This window comes from Rattus norvegicus, chromosome 15, assembly GCF_021556685.1.
Source record: "Rattus norvegicus strain SHRSP/BbbUtx chromosome 15, alternate assembly SHRSP_T2T, whole genome shotgun sequence".
In the NCBI taxonomy this organism is placed as follows: domain Eukaryota; kingdom Metazoa; phylum Chordata; class Mammalia; order Rodentia; family Muridae; genus Rattus; species Rattus norvegicus.
Window position 1 is genome coordinate 173,251 of NC_141548.1, and position 16,547 is coordinate 189,797.

At 49.3% G+C, this 16,547-nt stretch overlaps 1 protein-coding gene across 2 annotated transcripts in view; it reads left to right on the forward strand.

Annotated features, from left to right (window-relative positions):
• Dlg5 (discs large MAGUK scaffold protein 5) overlaps positions 1-16,547 on the forward strand; it is a 112,046-nt gene that overhangs the window by 93,355 nt on the left and 2,144 nt on the right. For both annotated transcript variants that reach the window (NM_001372003.1, XM_087585498.1), the window contains 11 exons: positions 1,447-1,609; positions 1,734-1,867; positions 2,399-2,548; positions 3,183-3,366; positions 4,275-4,423; positions 5,156-5,326; positions 7,084-7,277; positions 13,780-13,923; positions 14,174-14,301; positions 15,317-15,426; positions 15,953-16,062. In NM_001372003.1, the coding sequence (NP_001358932.1) occupies positions 1,447-1,609; positions 1,734-1,867; positions 2,399-2,548; positions 3,183-3,366; positions 4,275-4,423; positions 5,156-5,326; positions 7,084-7,277; positions 13,780-13,923; positions 14,174-14,301; positions 15,317-15,426; positions 15,953-16,062 (1,637 nt within the window). The remainder of the gene's footprint in view (positions 1-1,446; positions 1,610-1,733; positions 1,868-2,398; positions 2,549-3,182; positions 3,367-4,274; positions 4,424-5,155; positions 5,327-7,083; positions 7,278-13,779; positions 13,924-14,173; positions 14,302-15,316; positions 15,427-15,952; positions 16,063-16,547) is intronic.

Here is a 16,547-nt window from a genome sequence, read left to right on the forward strand (position 1 = left end):
AGTCCTGCTGCTTCCTTGGTGTGGCTCGACTGCTCTATCTTCTTAGGCTGGGCTGTGGGGGTAGTCTTTAGATGGCTGTCTGCTAAGGGTCCTGTAACTGTAAACTACCTCATCCTCTGATACATGTGCAACGGCAGAACTGTCTGTAGAGCTAGAAGGTCAGGGAAGACCTGTAGAGGGGTGGGTTTGGGAAGTAAAACTACGTGGTAGGGTGTCAGTAAAGTGTAAGAAGAATTTCATGGGAGCATGGGATGGCGAGATGGCTCAGCAGATAAAGGCATTTGTTGCCAGGCCTGGCAGCCGGAGTTTGATCCTCTGGACCTACATGATGGAAGGATAGAACCGACCCTATTCCCACTCCAAAAATTGTCTTCTTATCCCCATATATACACATGGCATGCACATGTGTGCACGCACTTACACACAAATAAATAAGTATAAAGATAAAATATGTTTTTTTTTTTTAAGTTAGGGGAAAAAAGCATTTTACTCTCTGCTATTCTAAGACACAGCATTGAGGACCCAGGCTGAGGTCTTCTGAACTTGTGGATGCTCTGTTTGGCTCATGGTAGTGACAGGCCTGTCTCAACCTGGAACTTTCCATGGGCTCTAGAGAGGACCCCCTTCCTCAGCCTTTAACAGAGACCAAGAGGCCCTAGTGGGTTGATGAAGCCTCAGCTAAGAGAGAGCTTATGAGAATCCTGTGTCTTCTTTCTGTTCAAGTGTGCAGTCCTTCCTTGAGTCCCTTCTCTCCTAACCTTTACCCATCAATGTGTCTCTTCCACCACAGAATCCTTCTGAGGCTGCCCATGGCCGTTAGACCCATGTCCTCCTTGCTGAGGAGTCTGAGGTTGGCCTGACATGAGGTTCTCACACCACTTCATGCCTTTGGATATGGGAGGCAGCTCCCTGGCTAGTAAATGCATGGGCACATCGTTGCTCCAGTGTCCCTCAGCCCTCTTCTCATGGCTTAAAGCTGCTTCATTTTCATCCTAGGGACCCATAAGTATAAGAACTGCCTATTCATATCATTTGGGCTGGGGAAGAAGTTGTAATTACAGAGCCATCACGTTTCCGTAGTGGCTGTCTTAGAACCTTCTCTACGGGATATGCATAGTGCACATGCTGATAGGATCTTTTCATCAAATAAAAACGTGTGTGTGTGTGTGTGTGTGTGTGTGTGTGTGTGTGTGTGTGTGTGTGTGTGTGTGATTTAGAATTCACATGAACCATTCTCTGTCTTTTCTGTTTGTTTTGATGTGCTGTGTTTGTATTGTATTGCATGGTTTCAGGAATGTGTACCTTTGCCCAAAACTGGTTTGCCTTTTTCTATCATCACAACACCTGAGCCCCAAGCCATCCTCCACACTGCTGGCTGCATGCTGGATCTCGGCCTCCCATTCTGCTTTGGGTCTGAGCCCTGAAACATTTGCTCTTTTTTTCCAGGCCTTTCGTGGAAGAGCCACGCCATGTGAAGGTGCAGAAAGGTTCAGAGCCTCTAGGCATTTCCATTGTGAGTGGAGAGAAGGGTGGTATCTATGTCTCCAAGGTGACCATGGGGAGCATCGCCCACCAAGCTGGACTTGAGTATGGGGACCAGTTACTTGAGGTAAGAGGGCATGTCCCTTCCTTCCTTCCCTCCTCTCTTTCTCCCTACAAAGCCATGTTCCCAAGTCCTCGTTCACGGCCTCGGTCATTGTCCATCATTGACTCCACCCTGGGCATCTTCCCAGTTCAATGGCATAAACCTGAGGAGTGCCACTGAGCAACAGGCCCGACTCATCATTGGACAGCAGTGTGACACCATCACCATCCTGGCCCAGTACAACCCACACATCCACCAGCTCAACAGCCACTCCCGCTCCAGGTGAACTTCCTAGGGGGCTGTCATCCAGGCTTGGGGTGGAGCGATAGGTACAACGGGGGTTACTTACCTGATGCCAGTTCCAAGTTCTTGAGATTCTTCTAGTAAGGGAAGATGAATCACCTTGATTTGGAGCAAGGGTTATCCAGAGACAGGATCCTGAAACATTAAGAGTGTAGATGGCTGGGGTTGGGGGCACTGGCTCAGAATCCACTGGACACCTGCCTGTACCTGCCCCTAAACTGTGGGTCCCAGAGTAGGTGACAGGAGGGACAACATGTCCTATGCAGAGCCATCACACATGGATTGGCAGAGGTGAAGCAGACGAGAAGGGAGAGTGCCTTTGCATGTCCTCTGGGCTGGACACTTGTGGAAAGGGTCCCTCACTGGAGTTAGGCAGACCTCGTCTGTGGGCTAGGTGGACTGAGTGTGTGAAACCAGATTCCTTACTCACAGTCGAGGCCTGTTGCCAGTGCAGGAGGGGTGGCTCTGGCTGTGTGTGTACATCACCGTCCTTCTGTTTTCCACCCCTAGCTCCCACCTGGACCCTGCTGCTGCCCCTCACTCTACTCTCCAGGGTAGCAGTGCTGCGACCCCAGAACATCCTTCTGTCATTGACCCATTAATGGAACAGGATGAAGGCCCTGGCACCCCCCCAGCCAAGCAAAGCACCCCCAGCTCCAGGTCAGTATAGGTAATGCTGAGGGTCCATTTGACCTCTTTCTTACTGGAGTCTGGTGTCAACCCAGTATCCTGCAGATTGGGGCAGCTCTGCCTGGGGATACTCCCACTGAATCCTAGCTGCAGGCAAATTGTCACCAGGGTTGTATCCAGTTCTGGGTGTCCACACGTGTCTGGCTTCCTTGCTGTGTTCCCAGCATCTCCTGTGCCTCTTCAGTTTTTGATGTCGAGAACCCTGCATGAGTTGGCATAGAAACTGCTCAGCTATGTCCCTGAGTGAGCTGTCTCTAAGCATTGAGGCCAAGGCAGGCAAGCTCCATCCAGGAAGGCATGTCTCCTAAGGCATTGAAGGACAGCTGAGCCAGAAGCATGGGTGTCACCCTTTGCTCTGTCCCCTACTGGCTTCCTCATTTTCCCTTTGAGTGATTTGTGACCCTCTTTCTTCTGCCTCTCATATTGCTACCTTTAGCCTCCAACCCTGTACTGACTCCACAGAGGAGGGCCTGTGACCAGTCCACTCTTTAGCTCTCAGGGAGCCCAGACCTTTGAAGCAAGCAGGCAGGCATTGGCCATAACTTTCTTCACTCAGTCTGCCTGTTTCCTTGTACATTAAGGACTTCATTTTCCTTCCCAAAAGGATTGTAGGAGATGCCAGCAAGAAGACCCCTGAACCTCGCATTGTTTTCATTAAGAAATCCCAGCTGGATCTTGGGGTGCAATTGTGTGGTGGGAACCTGCATGGAGTGTTTGTAGCTGAGGTGGAGGATGACAGTCCTGCTAAGGGTCCCGATGGCCTCGTGCCAGGAGACCTGATTCTTGAGGTGAGTTCTTCCACTGTGTGTGCCAGGCCATGTTCATGTGTTGTCAGCTCATGTCCTTTCACATGACACAGGGTATGGAATTTCCCTTCACTCAGTGACTTGTCAACGGAGGTTATTCGTATTCTAAATGACAGGTACCACCAAGCCCCTGGGCATGAGTTGGGCCCCTGGGACATCCTACAGATCCCTGGCTCTGGTCTGGGACAACCAGAAGGACAGCCAGTCTCATGAGCCATGGGTCTCTGAGGTGGCTCTCTTTCTCACTGTCTGGGTCTCCTATCCCCTGGGGAAGATACCACGTAGATGGCTGTCTTAGTTAGGGTTACTATATATAGTTGCTGTGATGAAACACCACGGCCAAAGCAACTCTGGGAAGAAAGGGTTTATTTCAGCTTACTCTTCCAGATAACTGTCCATCACTGAGGGAAGTCAGGGCAGAACTCACACAGGCAGGAACCAGGTGATAGGAGCTGATACAGAGACTCCGGAGGAGCGCTGCTTACTGGTTTGTTCTCTGTGGACTGCACTACCTGCTTTCTTATAGAACCCACAGTGGGCTGCATCTTTCCACATCAGTCACTAATTAAGAAAACGCTCTACAGGTTTGCCTACATCTCAGTCTTATGGAGGCATTTCCCCAGTTTGTGCTCCCTCCCCTCAGATGACTCTAGCTTGTGTCAAGTTGACATAAAAATAGCCAGCACGATGCCAAGGATACAGTTTCATAAGCAGAAAGTAGAGGTCATCACTGTGAGGTGGTTCCATTGGCTTTAGTAGCCATGAAGTCATACAGGGCAGGGGCACTGGGGGAGCCTGTAGTGGGGAGGCAGGCACCATTCTTCAACCTCCTGAGTACCCAAGTGATCCCTGACACTTGTTTTTCTCACCCTGGTACCATCCCTGGTCAGTATGGCAACCTGGATATGCGCAGTAGGACGCTGGAGGATGTCTATGTGGAGATGATGAAGCCTAAGGATAGCATCCGCCTGAAGGTTCAGTACCGCCATGAGGAGTTCACCAGGGTCAAAGGCCTGTCCGGCGACAGCTTCTACATCAGGTGCCAGCAGTAAGGGTTAGGGCCAAGGGAGGGGCTCTCTGTGGAAAGTTCATAGGGTGACACTTGCTCCCAGGGCCACCATTCGAATTGCCTTTGCCTATATGGGGTGCTTTTTTTTTTTTTTTTTTTTTTTTTTTTGGTGTGGAGGGATTAAGACTACAGGAATTTTGAGACCTGAAGCCTCTTACCTTGTATGTTATGTTCCTACTGTGATGTCCCCTAAGTCTCTCAGAGCTCTCTGCAGTATGCATTAATTCCAGGTGTTCGTGGTGCCTGTAAGTCATGTGGGCATCATGATGTGGGATGGCGGCAGGCGTCTTCTCTGAATAGCTCGGGGCTCCTGTCATTTTCCCCTCAAGTGAGACCACAGAGTCAATGAAAACTTGCATGAGTGATGCTCTTCTCATCCTGCAGGTGGGAAGTAACATGTTTCCCATCCTAGGGAGGTGACAGTCTACAGGAAGCAATGGCTTTGACTTCAGAGACAGACAGATAGGAAATGTCTGTTAGAAAGGACAGGGCACAGGAAGTCTTTCTCTAGCAGGGATGAGCTCAGCATTAGGGAAAGAAAGTAGATAATTCTGTCCTGCTCTGTAACATATATGAGGGGCCTCTTTGGGACGACCCCAAATCCTTTTCTTCCTGATATCTGGAGACAGCACAGACAGATGCTCAAGAGGCAGGTGTGAGGTTTGGTTTCTTCAACCCTGTGCCCTCTGTTCCATGGTCCAGGGCCCTGTATGACCGTCTGGCAGAGGTGGAGCCTGAACTGAGTTTTAAGAAGGATGACATCCTGTATGTGGATGACACATTGCCCCAGGGCATGTTTGGGTCCTGGATGGCCTGGCAGCTGGACGAGAATGCCCAGAAGATCCAGCGTGGGCAAATTCCCAGCAAATATGTGTAAGTCTTCTCTGTCTCCAGGCCAAAACCACAGGTGACCGGTGTGGAGTGGGAGCTCACAAGGTGACACTCACCTGAGCTTCTGGAGAGTGGACTCCTTTGGGAGCTGCAGCTCTAACACATGTGGCCCCAATCACTGTCCAGAAAGCTGCTCCTTGGAGTAGACAGTGTACAGAAATGCCACACAGAGTCAGGATGCATAGTCTGTTTTTCCAAACAGTCATGAGGCTGTAATTCTTATTCAGACAAGTCCGTCCAAGTGACTGATGCAGGGGCATGTATGTTCACAAGATATGTATAATCATCTCCACCATTATTTTATTTACTGACAGACAGACAGACAGACAGACACACACACACACACACACACACACACACACACACACACACACACACACACACACACACACAGATTGGATAGGATCTCATGTAACCGCAGGTTGACCCCAAACTTGCTTTGTAGGTGATCTTGAGCTGATCTCCTGCCTCCGTCTCGTGAGTGTTCAGATCATAAGCTTGTCCTACTACACTCAGTTTATGTGGTGCCTTGAGCATGCTAGGCAGGCACTTTATCAACTAGGTCACCATCCCAACTACTTCAGAATTAATTTTAAAGCATGTTCATCACTTCTGAAAGAAACCCAATTAACTATTACCCTGTGTTACCCTGTGTCTGGTTTTGGTTGCTGTAACAAAATATTTGAGGCTGAGAAATTCACAAGAAAAAGAGGTTTATTTTTCTCTTGGTTCTGGAGTTGAAAGTGTAAAAGTCAGGTGGCCTCATCTGTTCAGCATTTGGTGAAGCCCTCTTTGGCCATTTCACAATATGGTAGGGGAGCAGAAGGAAGGAAGAGATTCTATGGCAAAACAGGAAGTGTCTTAGTGTTCTCCTGCTGTGAAGAAACACCATGACCACATCAACTCTTATAAAAGCAAGCATTTAAATGGGCCTGGCTTACAGTTTTAGAGGTTTATCCATTGTCATGATGAGACACATGGCGGCGTGCAGGCAGACATGATGCTGGAGAAGTAGCTGTAGCTCCAGAACTATACCTGGATCTACAGCAGCAGGGACTTTGAGACTGCTTTTGACTTTTGAAACCCCAAAGCCCATTCTCAGTGGCACACTTCTCTCAACAAAGCCACACCTCTTAATCCCTCTCAAGTAGTGCCACTCGCTGATGACCGAGCATTCAAATCTATGAGTCTCTGGGGGCTGTTCTTATTCACACCACTACACCAAGCACTACTACAAGTCAGGCTAGCTCTTTAACAACCTAGCATTGGAGGAAGTAACTGATTCTTTCTCAGGGTAGAGACCTAACCAATCTCCATTACACACAGTCTCCTATAGACACCTCAGTTCTCCATCTTAGTACTACTGCTCAGGGGATCAAGTCCCTTGAGAGTCACAGTTAGACCCATATCCAAATCCCAGCACACTCTGTCACTTACACTCCCCTGCCCTGAGCTATTCATTTGCACGTCAATCTTTAGTTTCCCTTTAGGCATTCCATGCAAATACAGTCACATGGTCAAACTGTAGTGTTCAATCTTCCATGTCAGGAAAAACAGACAGTCCTAGGAATTTACCTGCTCTCAAGGTAGACCCTGAACTTCTTGTTGCCATGGTGATGCCTGAGGGCCCTGAGGCGTCGGCAAGGCCAGTAGTTAGGGAAGCCTGGGGGGTACCTGAGGGAACTTAGCTTCCTCTCTCCCCATGGTCTTCCTAACACTGTCATTCTCTGTGACTGCAGGATGGACCAAGAGTTCTCAAGGAGACTCAGCATGTCCGAGGTCAAAGATGACAACACAGCCAAGATGCTGTCGGCAGCCGCGCGACGTTCCTTCTTCCGAAGGAAACATAAACACAAACGCAGTGGGTCCAAAGATAGCAAGGACCTGCTCTCCCTGGACACCTTTTCCAATGACTCCATTCCTCTCTTTGAAGGCAAGTGCTGGGTTCATTCCAATGGGCTCCAGGAGGGGGGGTGTAGTGTAACCAAAGCTTCACCATGAGACTTCACACAGCTTGCATGCCTTTTGGGTACTCATCTGTAGTCCACCAAGGCAAGGGGAGCAGAAACATGTTTGGAAGTCCTATGAATCCGTACTATGAATGACCACACTGGGACCAGCTATCAGGATGCAGATCTACTTTATTTAGGGCGATTCAAAGCTTGTAAAGATTTGGGGGACTGAGGGTTGGAACATCCGGGGTAGGCAAAGGTCATTGGCTGGGGCCTTAGGCTATCTAACATACCTCTGGTGCTGGCTGAACAGGTTTTATCAGGAGGAAGGAAATCGAAGCTGTTAGATTATTGAGGCTTCCTGACATTTCTCAGGTAGAGGCATATGTGTTGGGGGGCTTAGAATTCCCCAGGCAAGGTCAGTGAAGGAGAAGCCTGCTAAGGAAGGGAGGGAGTCTCTCATATTAAACCAAGCCCAGAGGCTTTCCAGTCACAGTGGACTTCAACCTTAATTAGTGGTTCTCTCAGACTGTCTGCAGGTAGGCTTTCAGGCTAGTAGGATGGGCCTGAGAATCTGCCAGTTCAGCATGTGACTGTAATCCTCAAGGTCTCTTCTCTACCACCATATTTATTTGTACCTCCAACCCTGTTTCAGGAAGGAGAAAGACAGGGATTAGGAGCCTGGGGAGATGGCTCATTACATAAAGTGCTTGCTGTGCAAGCACCCAAGTTCAGATCCACATAGCAAAAGCCAGGTGTGGTGTGTCTGTAATTCCAGCACTGGGAATAAAGAAAGTGTGAGGGGACTCATGGCCAACTAGCCTAGCTGAATGTAAGACTCCAAGTCATGCAGAGGCCCTGGGTCAGCAGAGTGGTTTCTGTGCCATGCATATTCCAACTGGCTTGTGCTGGTCACTGTTCAGCCTCTCTTGCTTCATTCACAACCCCATCAGTGATTTCCACAGGATCCTTCCAGGTAGGCTGCTGAGTCGGCTGGAGCTGTGGCTGGGTGTGTTCACTGTTCTGGGCAACAAGGTGTGGGGCCACTGGGCAGTAGACTGTGGGATGGGTTTCTTTCCTCCTCCCTCCTCCTTTCCTTTCTTCTCATCATTCAGATGAAGAAGATCTTGCTGGGTGTGGTGGTGCACACCCTTAATCTCAGCACTTGGGAGGCAGAGGCAGGTAGATCTCTAGGAGTGGATCTCTAGGATGGCCTTGTCTACATGAAAAATAACCAGGTCAGCTGGGGCTACATAGTGAGACCCTGTCTCAAAGAAAAAAAAAATTAAGCACAGTGGCTGTTCCCTTTTACTATCAGCCCATGGGGAGTTCTAGTCTGCTCTTAGTTTCTATACAACCTGTGGCTCTAGTGTGGGATTGTATGCATATAAATGCTATATATATAGTTTAAAAGTACAGAAAGTTTATCTTTTGGTGATATTGTTGGCTCTGATTTGCCTATTTACCTCTAAAGCCTGAAACACTATCCTGACATTAACAGAGTAAGTTGCCGTCATGTTACTGTGGGGGTTTTCCTGTGGTTCTTAACCAGGACCACTCGCCCACCATCTCTCAGGTGTTCAACGAGGGGCTGGTGGACGTGTCCGTGTCACTTCTATGGAAGCTCTGCATTGCTTATTTAAAAAAAAATCCTTTATTTTGTATGTGTATGAAGAGTTTTGCCTGCATGTACATATGTTCACTATGTGTGATGTGTCTACAGAGACCGGAAGAGGGTGTGAGATCTCCCTGGGGCTAGGGTGGCAGGTGGCTACAAGCCATACGTGTGGGTGGATGCTGGGAACCTGGAAGGACAGCCTGTGCTGGTAACCAGCGAGCCATCTCTCCAACCTCAGCACTCATTTTGAAACTGTTTTTTAGCACTGGACGCCTTCTGGATTGTTCTGTTTTCTTGCCACTGTTTTCTGTCCGTCTTATTTCCAGTGGTGTCCCCTTTGGAGAATCTGTAATGTGTGGTGTTCTTATTTCCAGTCCGTTTTTGCTTGCTTAGTCTCCACCCACTTGACCTTTTTTCTGGCCACCAAAGTTCATACTTTGAGCTTCCTTACAGTTTTGTTTACTGTTCCTGGGGGACAGTAGGGTAAGGGAGGGGAGAGTAATGCAGTTTTTATAACATTTACTGTGATACGTTTACATTGTATCAGTATGCCCCGAGTTGCAGGTGTGGACAGGACGTGTACTTGACTGAAGCACAAGTCTTCATTCCTGTGTGACCGGATGTTTAAAGTCCCTGTGACTGACCCTGTCTTTTCTTTGTGCCCAACCCTTCCGCCTCTTTCACGTTCCCTGTCTGTCCTTCCCTCTGCTCTGGGAATAATCAAGTATCTCTAATTACCTTGCCAGTTTTCAGTTTGTAGACTTTTGGGGACTTCAGTGGCTCTAACCACAGGCACTCACATGGACCAGTTTCCTAAGAAGTCTGAAGTGCTGGCCCCTGCACCTCCACTCTCCACCACCCCAGCTTCGTATCCCTCCTGTGGTCGCCCCAGGTTCACAGTTCCCCTTCCCCTCTCCTGCTGCTCTTTACTCCTCCCACCCGTGTGTCTGAGCTTGTCTTTCTGCTTTCCTTCAACCCTTCTTCTGAGTGCTCAGTGTACACAGGGATGCATTTCTCCGTGTTTTGCCACTTTCCAGAGTTCCTCTTTTATATAGAATCTTAGATTGGTGTTCACGGCACTCTGGTATATCAAGAAGTCGGTACCAAGCCTCCTCTAGACACCCACATCTGTCTATAGGTGTTCTGGTAGCTCATGAATCACTGGTATGGGATTTGCAGATGGCTTCAGTTCATCTCTCACATACTTAAGTGTCTCTAGATTAGTTATAACACCTGATTTGAATATTTCCATCTCCAGTTGATCAAATCCATGAACTCAAAACTATGAATACAGAGGGCTGACTGCATTTTATTTAAGAACTTTTAATTACCATTCTTAGAGCTAAAAGAGATGACTCAGTGAGTAAAGGAGCTTGCTGAGCAAGCCTAGAGACTTGAGTTGATTCCCTGATCTCACATAAAGGTGAAAGGAAAGGATTGACGCTGTATCTTCTGACCTCCACACATGGCATGCATACCCCCCCAGCCCCCCCCCCCAGATGGCATGCCCAATTTGAAAAATGCTGGTTAAAGCTGGGAAGATTGCTCCATGAATAAAGCAAGTGCCAAGGATCAGGGTTCAGATCCCCAGCATTTATGTAAGTGCCATAGGAGAACTAGCAAGGAAGACGGCTGTCAGCTTCCCGTGTACACGTACATGTGTGCACGGGACACACACACACACACACACACACACACACACACACACACACACACACGATGCTAGGGGGATACGTTTATGGCTGCTGTAACAAATCACTATGAAGAACATTTTAAAACAGTGTGTGTATATTCATTCCGAAAGCCAGATGTCCAAGTCTAGTGCCATAGATCAAAGCCAGGTACCAGCAGCCGCTGCTGCCCTGTGAAGCTCCGAAGGAGTGTCTGTTCCTAACCTCTGTTGGCTCTGAGCAGTGGCTGCCAACAGTCTTTTGCTTCTGGGCACATTACTATTGTCTTGAAACCTCTTTTTGCTCTTTATATCCCCTTCTCCACCCATGTCTGCTTCAAATTTCTATGTTCTGATGGGGACACCTGCCATGGCATTTAAGCTCCTCCCAGACAACTCAGGAGAACTTTACCTCTCTAGAAAAGGTAATAGCCATAGATTGTTGGGACCAAGAAGTGAGCCAGCTCTTGGAGCACATTTGCACCTAACAGATAATGTTTCTGTAAGTGTTGCCACTCATGTTTTTATGCTTAAGGTAGCATCTAGGCTCATCATGGTTGGTCACTGTCTCTGTTGCTCGCATCAGACCTTGCTCTGCTGCCCAGGTTTGTTTACCTTTTTGTTCTGAAGTCTACAGCTTGATGTTGGAGAAAGTTCTAGGCCATCATTTCCTTCAACCTGCTTCTATGGCGTCTTTGTTCTCTGGCCAGGTCGTGTCAGTCTCGGTGTCTTCTGGATGCTCTCCCCTATTCTTTCCAGCCCCATTTCTCTCACTGCTTCAGCTGGCCAGGATGCTCCCCGAAGACTTCGTCCTGTGCTCTGTTCAGTGTCTTAATTTCAGAAATTACCTTATCTAGTGCCAGAGTTTCCATTTGATTATTTTTAATAGGCTTTCATTCTCTTGCCAAGACTGCCCAGAACTTGTCTGTCATAATAAAACTCGGCACCTGTGAGGACTGTCTGGCAGCTGTCCTGACTAGGTGACTCTGAGTCATCTTGCTTGGGCCTTCTTTATAAACATGCCTGGAAATGGTCAGATGAACTAACTGTCAAGAACAGGGAGGCCGAGAGTTAAGCCTTCCAGCAGCACCTCAGGAGCCAGCACTGGGGATGACCTGGGTCCAAGGAGAGGCTGAGCTTACCTTGGGCTGGACTACAACTTTTGTGCTGTGTGCAGTTCACCCTGACCCCTAGAGCACCTGGGTCTCAGCCCCACTGCTCTGCAGTTTTGTGTTTTTCTTACACATTTAACTTCTTGTTTCTTAGAGCTTTGGAATTTGGTAAATGCTTCAGGGGACACCTCTGATTTTGACTTAGATTTCTAATTTGTAAATTTTCTTCATAGCTTGTGAATGGGGAGATAGCTATTATCTCTATTCATGCACACACATGGGATGCATGCCTTCCCCTACACACACACACACACACACAAACACACACACACACCACATACCCTCTCTCCCACACATGGCATACATACCCCCACAATTAAAAAAAATGCTATACAAGATGCTGGGGGAATTGTTTCATGAGTAAAGCTTATATGGTATGTGCACATGTGTGTTTATGGTTGAGCATGCACTCAAAGAGGACAGAGAAAGGCTTGCTTTATTTCTTTTAGACAAAGTCTCTTGCTGAACCTGGAGCTAGGCTGGCAGCCCTCGTCTCTCTGTCCCTTCATGGCTGGGGTTATAGCCAGGTGGCCATGGCCTTTTCCCTGGGTGCTGGGGATTTGAGCTCAGGTGTTCATGCTTGCATCCTCAGCTTCCTAGACTCACGCTCTCCGCCCTCCCTTTCCACTGCATTTTTTGGCTCTTCAGGTTGTGGCTGCTGTGAATGCCACAGTTTTGTCTCACTTGCTGTGGGTATTGCCTCCACTGTGCCTGAGTTCCAACATCCTGACAGCAGCTCTCGGCCCAGGCTTACATTTTACCTGTGCATAGAACATTGCAGAGTCCTCAAGAGAGGAACATGACTTCCTGTGGTGCCTTCCACAAACAGTCTAAGGGAGAGATAGAGCTTCAAGCCATTCATGGTATCACGTCATTATAGTTGGATGCACATAGTAAGCAAGCATTCAGATGGGTGTTTTGAGGCTAGACAATCCCTACTCTTCGTTCTGTTAGTGGGGTTGGTCTTTGCACATGGGTATCTGTGGTTCCAGGTAGCTGTGCCACTGCCTTCTACCTGTAACCATCCCCACAGAGTCCTGGCCTTCCTACATCTACCCGCCACAGTTACCTTGTGCCCTTTTCCAGCCTGCTCTTCTCTGACCTCATCCAGTTTGAACTGGCTCACCCCAGTATTTCCCTAACTTTTCGCTCTCATACCTGGAATCCTTATGCAGCATTTGTCTAGGTAACTGGTGTTGCTGCCTTGGGGCCCCAGTTAGCATGAGCTTCCAAAGGGCAGAGACTGGACACTTGTATCTTTTTGTGTTTCTGAAAAGCCAGTGTACACCATCTGGGGGTCTCTAGGAGGGCAGTTTGCCTGTTAGTTTCTGACTATCTCTTCCTGTGAGAACTTTGTGCATCTGGGGTTGGGGTTCATATTGTGTTAACTAAGAAGGTAGCTTGATCACTAAAGCTGAATCAGGGCAGCAGCTGAATCATCAAAGGAGGCTCATCCACCTGCAACATACAGTCTGAGCTAGTGGGCAGCCCAGGGATGTGGCCTTGTGTTCAAAACCCAGGTCCCTTCTGTCTTCTGGCTCAGACATTTCCCATCTGTATGGGAAGAGCTGTCTCAGGGCACCACTTCTTCTGCTCCATGGGCAGGGGCCAAAAGTGTACCTCATCACCCCTATCCTTCTTTCTTGTCCATGTTCCATGGCTTCCAAACCTTGGAGCTGTGTCTTGAGGAAGACACGAAGTGGGTATAGTGGGCATGGGATAACTGAGGAAGACCTGGAGTAGATGAAGAGTAAGATGACTGAGTATCAGTTGTTCCCAGTGTCCTCAGAGGCAGAGGAACTCCTGCAGTCTCTGCAGTGGTTCTCTGAGTGGTCATGCTCTGGTGTGCCTGAGATGTAGAATTGGTCCTGATAAAGCGAGGCAAGCTGGCCACTGTCAGCTGACCTAGTTTTGAGAGATAAAGAAGACAGACATGGCCAGGTAAGCAAGGTCAGGGCGTGGCTGTCCAGTTCTGCTCTCTTCTATCCAGGCTGGGCCCATGACCCTGCCCCTCTGTCTCTTAGACTCGGTGAGCCTGGCCTATCAGCGGGTCCAGAAAGTGGACTGTACCTCTCTTCGACCTGTCCTCATCCTGGGTCCTTTACTGGACGTGGTGAAAGAGATGCTGGTAAATGAGGCACCTGGCAAGTTCTGCAGATGCCCACTCGGTAAGAGATGCCCATCCCTGTGCCCACTAGGTGTGTCTGTCCCTATCTATTTATCCTTCTGGCCATGTAGAGTAATTGCCATGCAGAGTCTAAGGATCCTACTGATGTGTACAGATCCTGCTTGTGGCTCTCTGTTCTGGACGAGAGAGCAGATAGCAGTTTGGGTCTCTATGCTGATAATTAGTTGCTCTGTCTGCATTGGGGCCCTTCTGTGTACCCAGCACCTTGACTTCTGCATCTTACCATACAGAGGTGATGAAGGCCTCCCAGCAAGCCATTGAGCGGGGTGTTAAAGACTGCCTGTTTGTGGACTACAAGCGGAGGAGTGGCCATTTTGATGTTACCACGGTAGCTTCAATAAAGGAGATCACAGAAAAGGTACGTAGGGCTCGGGCCCAAGGGCTGAGCTCCTCTGGTATCTGGAACCCTCTGCCCTGGCTCTCGAGCCTCAGCTAGCTCACCTGTCTAGGCCTTCTGCTCTTGGTCTCATCCTCCTGGATACTTTGAGTCTCTGCCTTCACCACTAATACACAGATTCCTGAGAAGTACCTAGGTGTCACCAGCATTGTGGGTACATGCAGCTCTGCTTTCTAAGGGGTACTGAGGAGAGCTTTAAACTCTGGGAAGGCCTTCTCCTAGACCATTTTTAGATGGGTCCCTGAGCACATGGGTCCAGAGAGCCAGCCTCCTCCCTCCCCCATAAAGGCCAAGAGTCTCTTGATGCTTTTGACATCCTGGAATCCATATGCCAGGAACTGTGTTGGCTGCAAGGTATGCTAGCGAAGTAGACACTCCTAGCTGCTCCTCAGCCTCTGGCCTCTTGTCTTCTCCAGCTGCTTCTCTGGTTTGCAGTTCCCTCTTCTACAGATAGTGTGAGCTGCTGGAAGCTGGAAATGCCCGTTACTTTTTTGTTGTGGACAAGCTTCAGTTAGGAAATACACATCAGTGAGGAGAGCTACATGCAGGGTGCCTATAGTCCTTCTTAGGCTGACCCCCTTTCTGGAGACTGAGGGGCTCGTGGGGTATATTTCTCTTATAGCCAGGCAAAGCTGTGTGCTCCCCTCCACCACAGTTCCCCATTCTTGTTCAATGAAATAGATTTGTGAGGCCAGGGTAGAGTGGGACTCCAAGAAAGTGTCCACACTGAGGTGTGGCTTGCCGGCCAGTTCCTACACACACCTTAGTAGTCATCAGTGGATGGGGGAGGGAGAGATCCCCCAGTGAATTCCCCCTTCCTGTCTTAAGTGGTCTTCTAGAAACCTTGCTTGTGTTGTTTGGTATTTTTAGTTTAGAGGAAGGTAGAGTTGTGTGGGGCAACAGTGGATCCTGAGGGGGGCAGAAGATATGTCCTCTTCCCTGCTGTCTGTATTCATTCTCTGCCACTGTCCTTCAGAACCGGCACTGTCTTCTGGACATTGCCCCGCATGCCATTGAAAGGCTACACCACATGCACATCTACCCCATTGTTATCTTCATCCGCTACAAGAGTGCCAAGCATATCAAGTAGGTGTCTGGGCCCGCTGGCTTCCTGCTGGGGGCGGGCTGGATGCTGGGACAGCGGCACTCACCTCAGACTCCCTTCAGACCCGGGCAGAACCTGTTAGCCAAGCTTTGCACCTCCTTCCTGATGGGCACAACCATACTTCCAGAGTACAGCTGGCTCAGTCAGCAGAGTTCCCTTTCCTCTCAGCATGCTGTGCAACAGGCAGGGGTAGCCTGAGCTAAGTCCAGCTCAGCTGTATTCACTGAGACCCCTCTCCACATGGCTTTTCTGTGCTGACGAGCTCCTGGTGCCTGTGTTTGGAGCCAGCTAGTGTGTCTGCCAACTTTGTTCATATCCTGGGGTACCAAGGTGCCCAGGTTCCCTGTCAGCCAAGATGCTGTTGATTTAGGGCAAAGCTTCCTAGATCCCCTGCACTGCCTAGCCAGTATTTGTCTTCATGGAGGCCCCTGATACCTGGACCAAGGAAGCAAGAGGAGACCAGGGGTAGGTTCAAGACTCATCCTAGTTCCCTGCCTGCCCCCACAGGGAACAGAGAGACCCTGTCTACCTGAGGGACAAGGTAACACAGAGGCATTCCAAAGAGCAATTTGAGACAGCACAGAAGATCGATCAGGAGTACAGCAGGTACTTCACAGGTAAGTAACCAGGAGCTGGACTTTCCCTTAGCGCTAAGCTGCCCCATACCATGCATTACATAGACATTCAGCCCAAAGGCCCAGGCCAGGGTCAGAGCTGATCCAGGTGGCAGGGTTACACAAACCAGCCTTTGGGCGTGGTCTGACCACAATATGCGATAGGAGCCGACTCGGCACAAACACCCAGCAACATAATCACGCTGACCCCAGACAGGCTGGGAACCGCAAGAGCCCAGGTGGACCAGCAGTGTCCGCAGCTGTCTATCCTGAGTGCTGTCCAGGGCATCTTGTGGGGGTGGGGAGAGGTGGGGGAATGAAGGATGAAGTGGGTTGGTGAAGCAATTCCAGTCTCTGGTTGCCCAATGAACCCTGTTGACGAAGGTTTCTGGCTTCCCTGCCTCCACTGGGTAAAGTAGGAGCTAGTGGGGGCATCTCAGCTGTCACGAAAGGATTCGGCTCTAGTTGAGTACTTCCATGGACCCTAG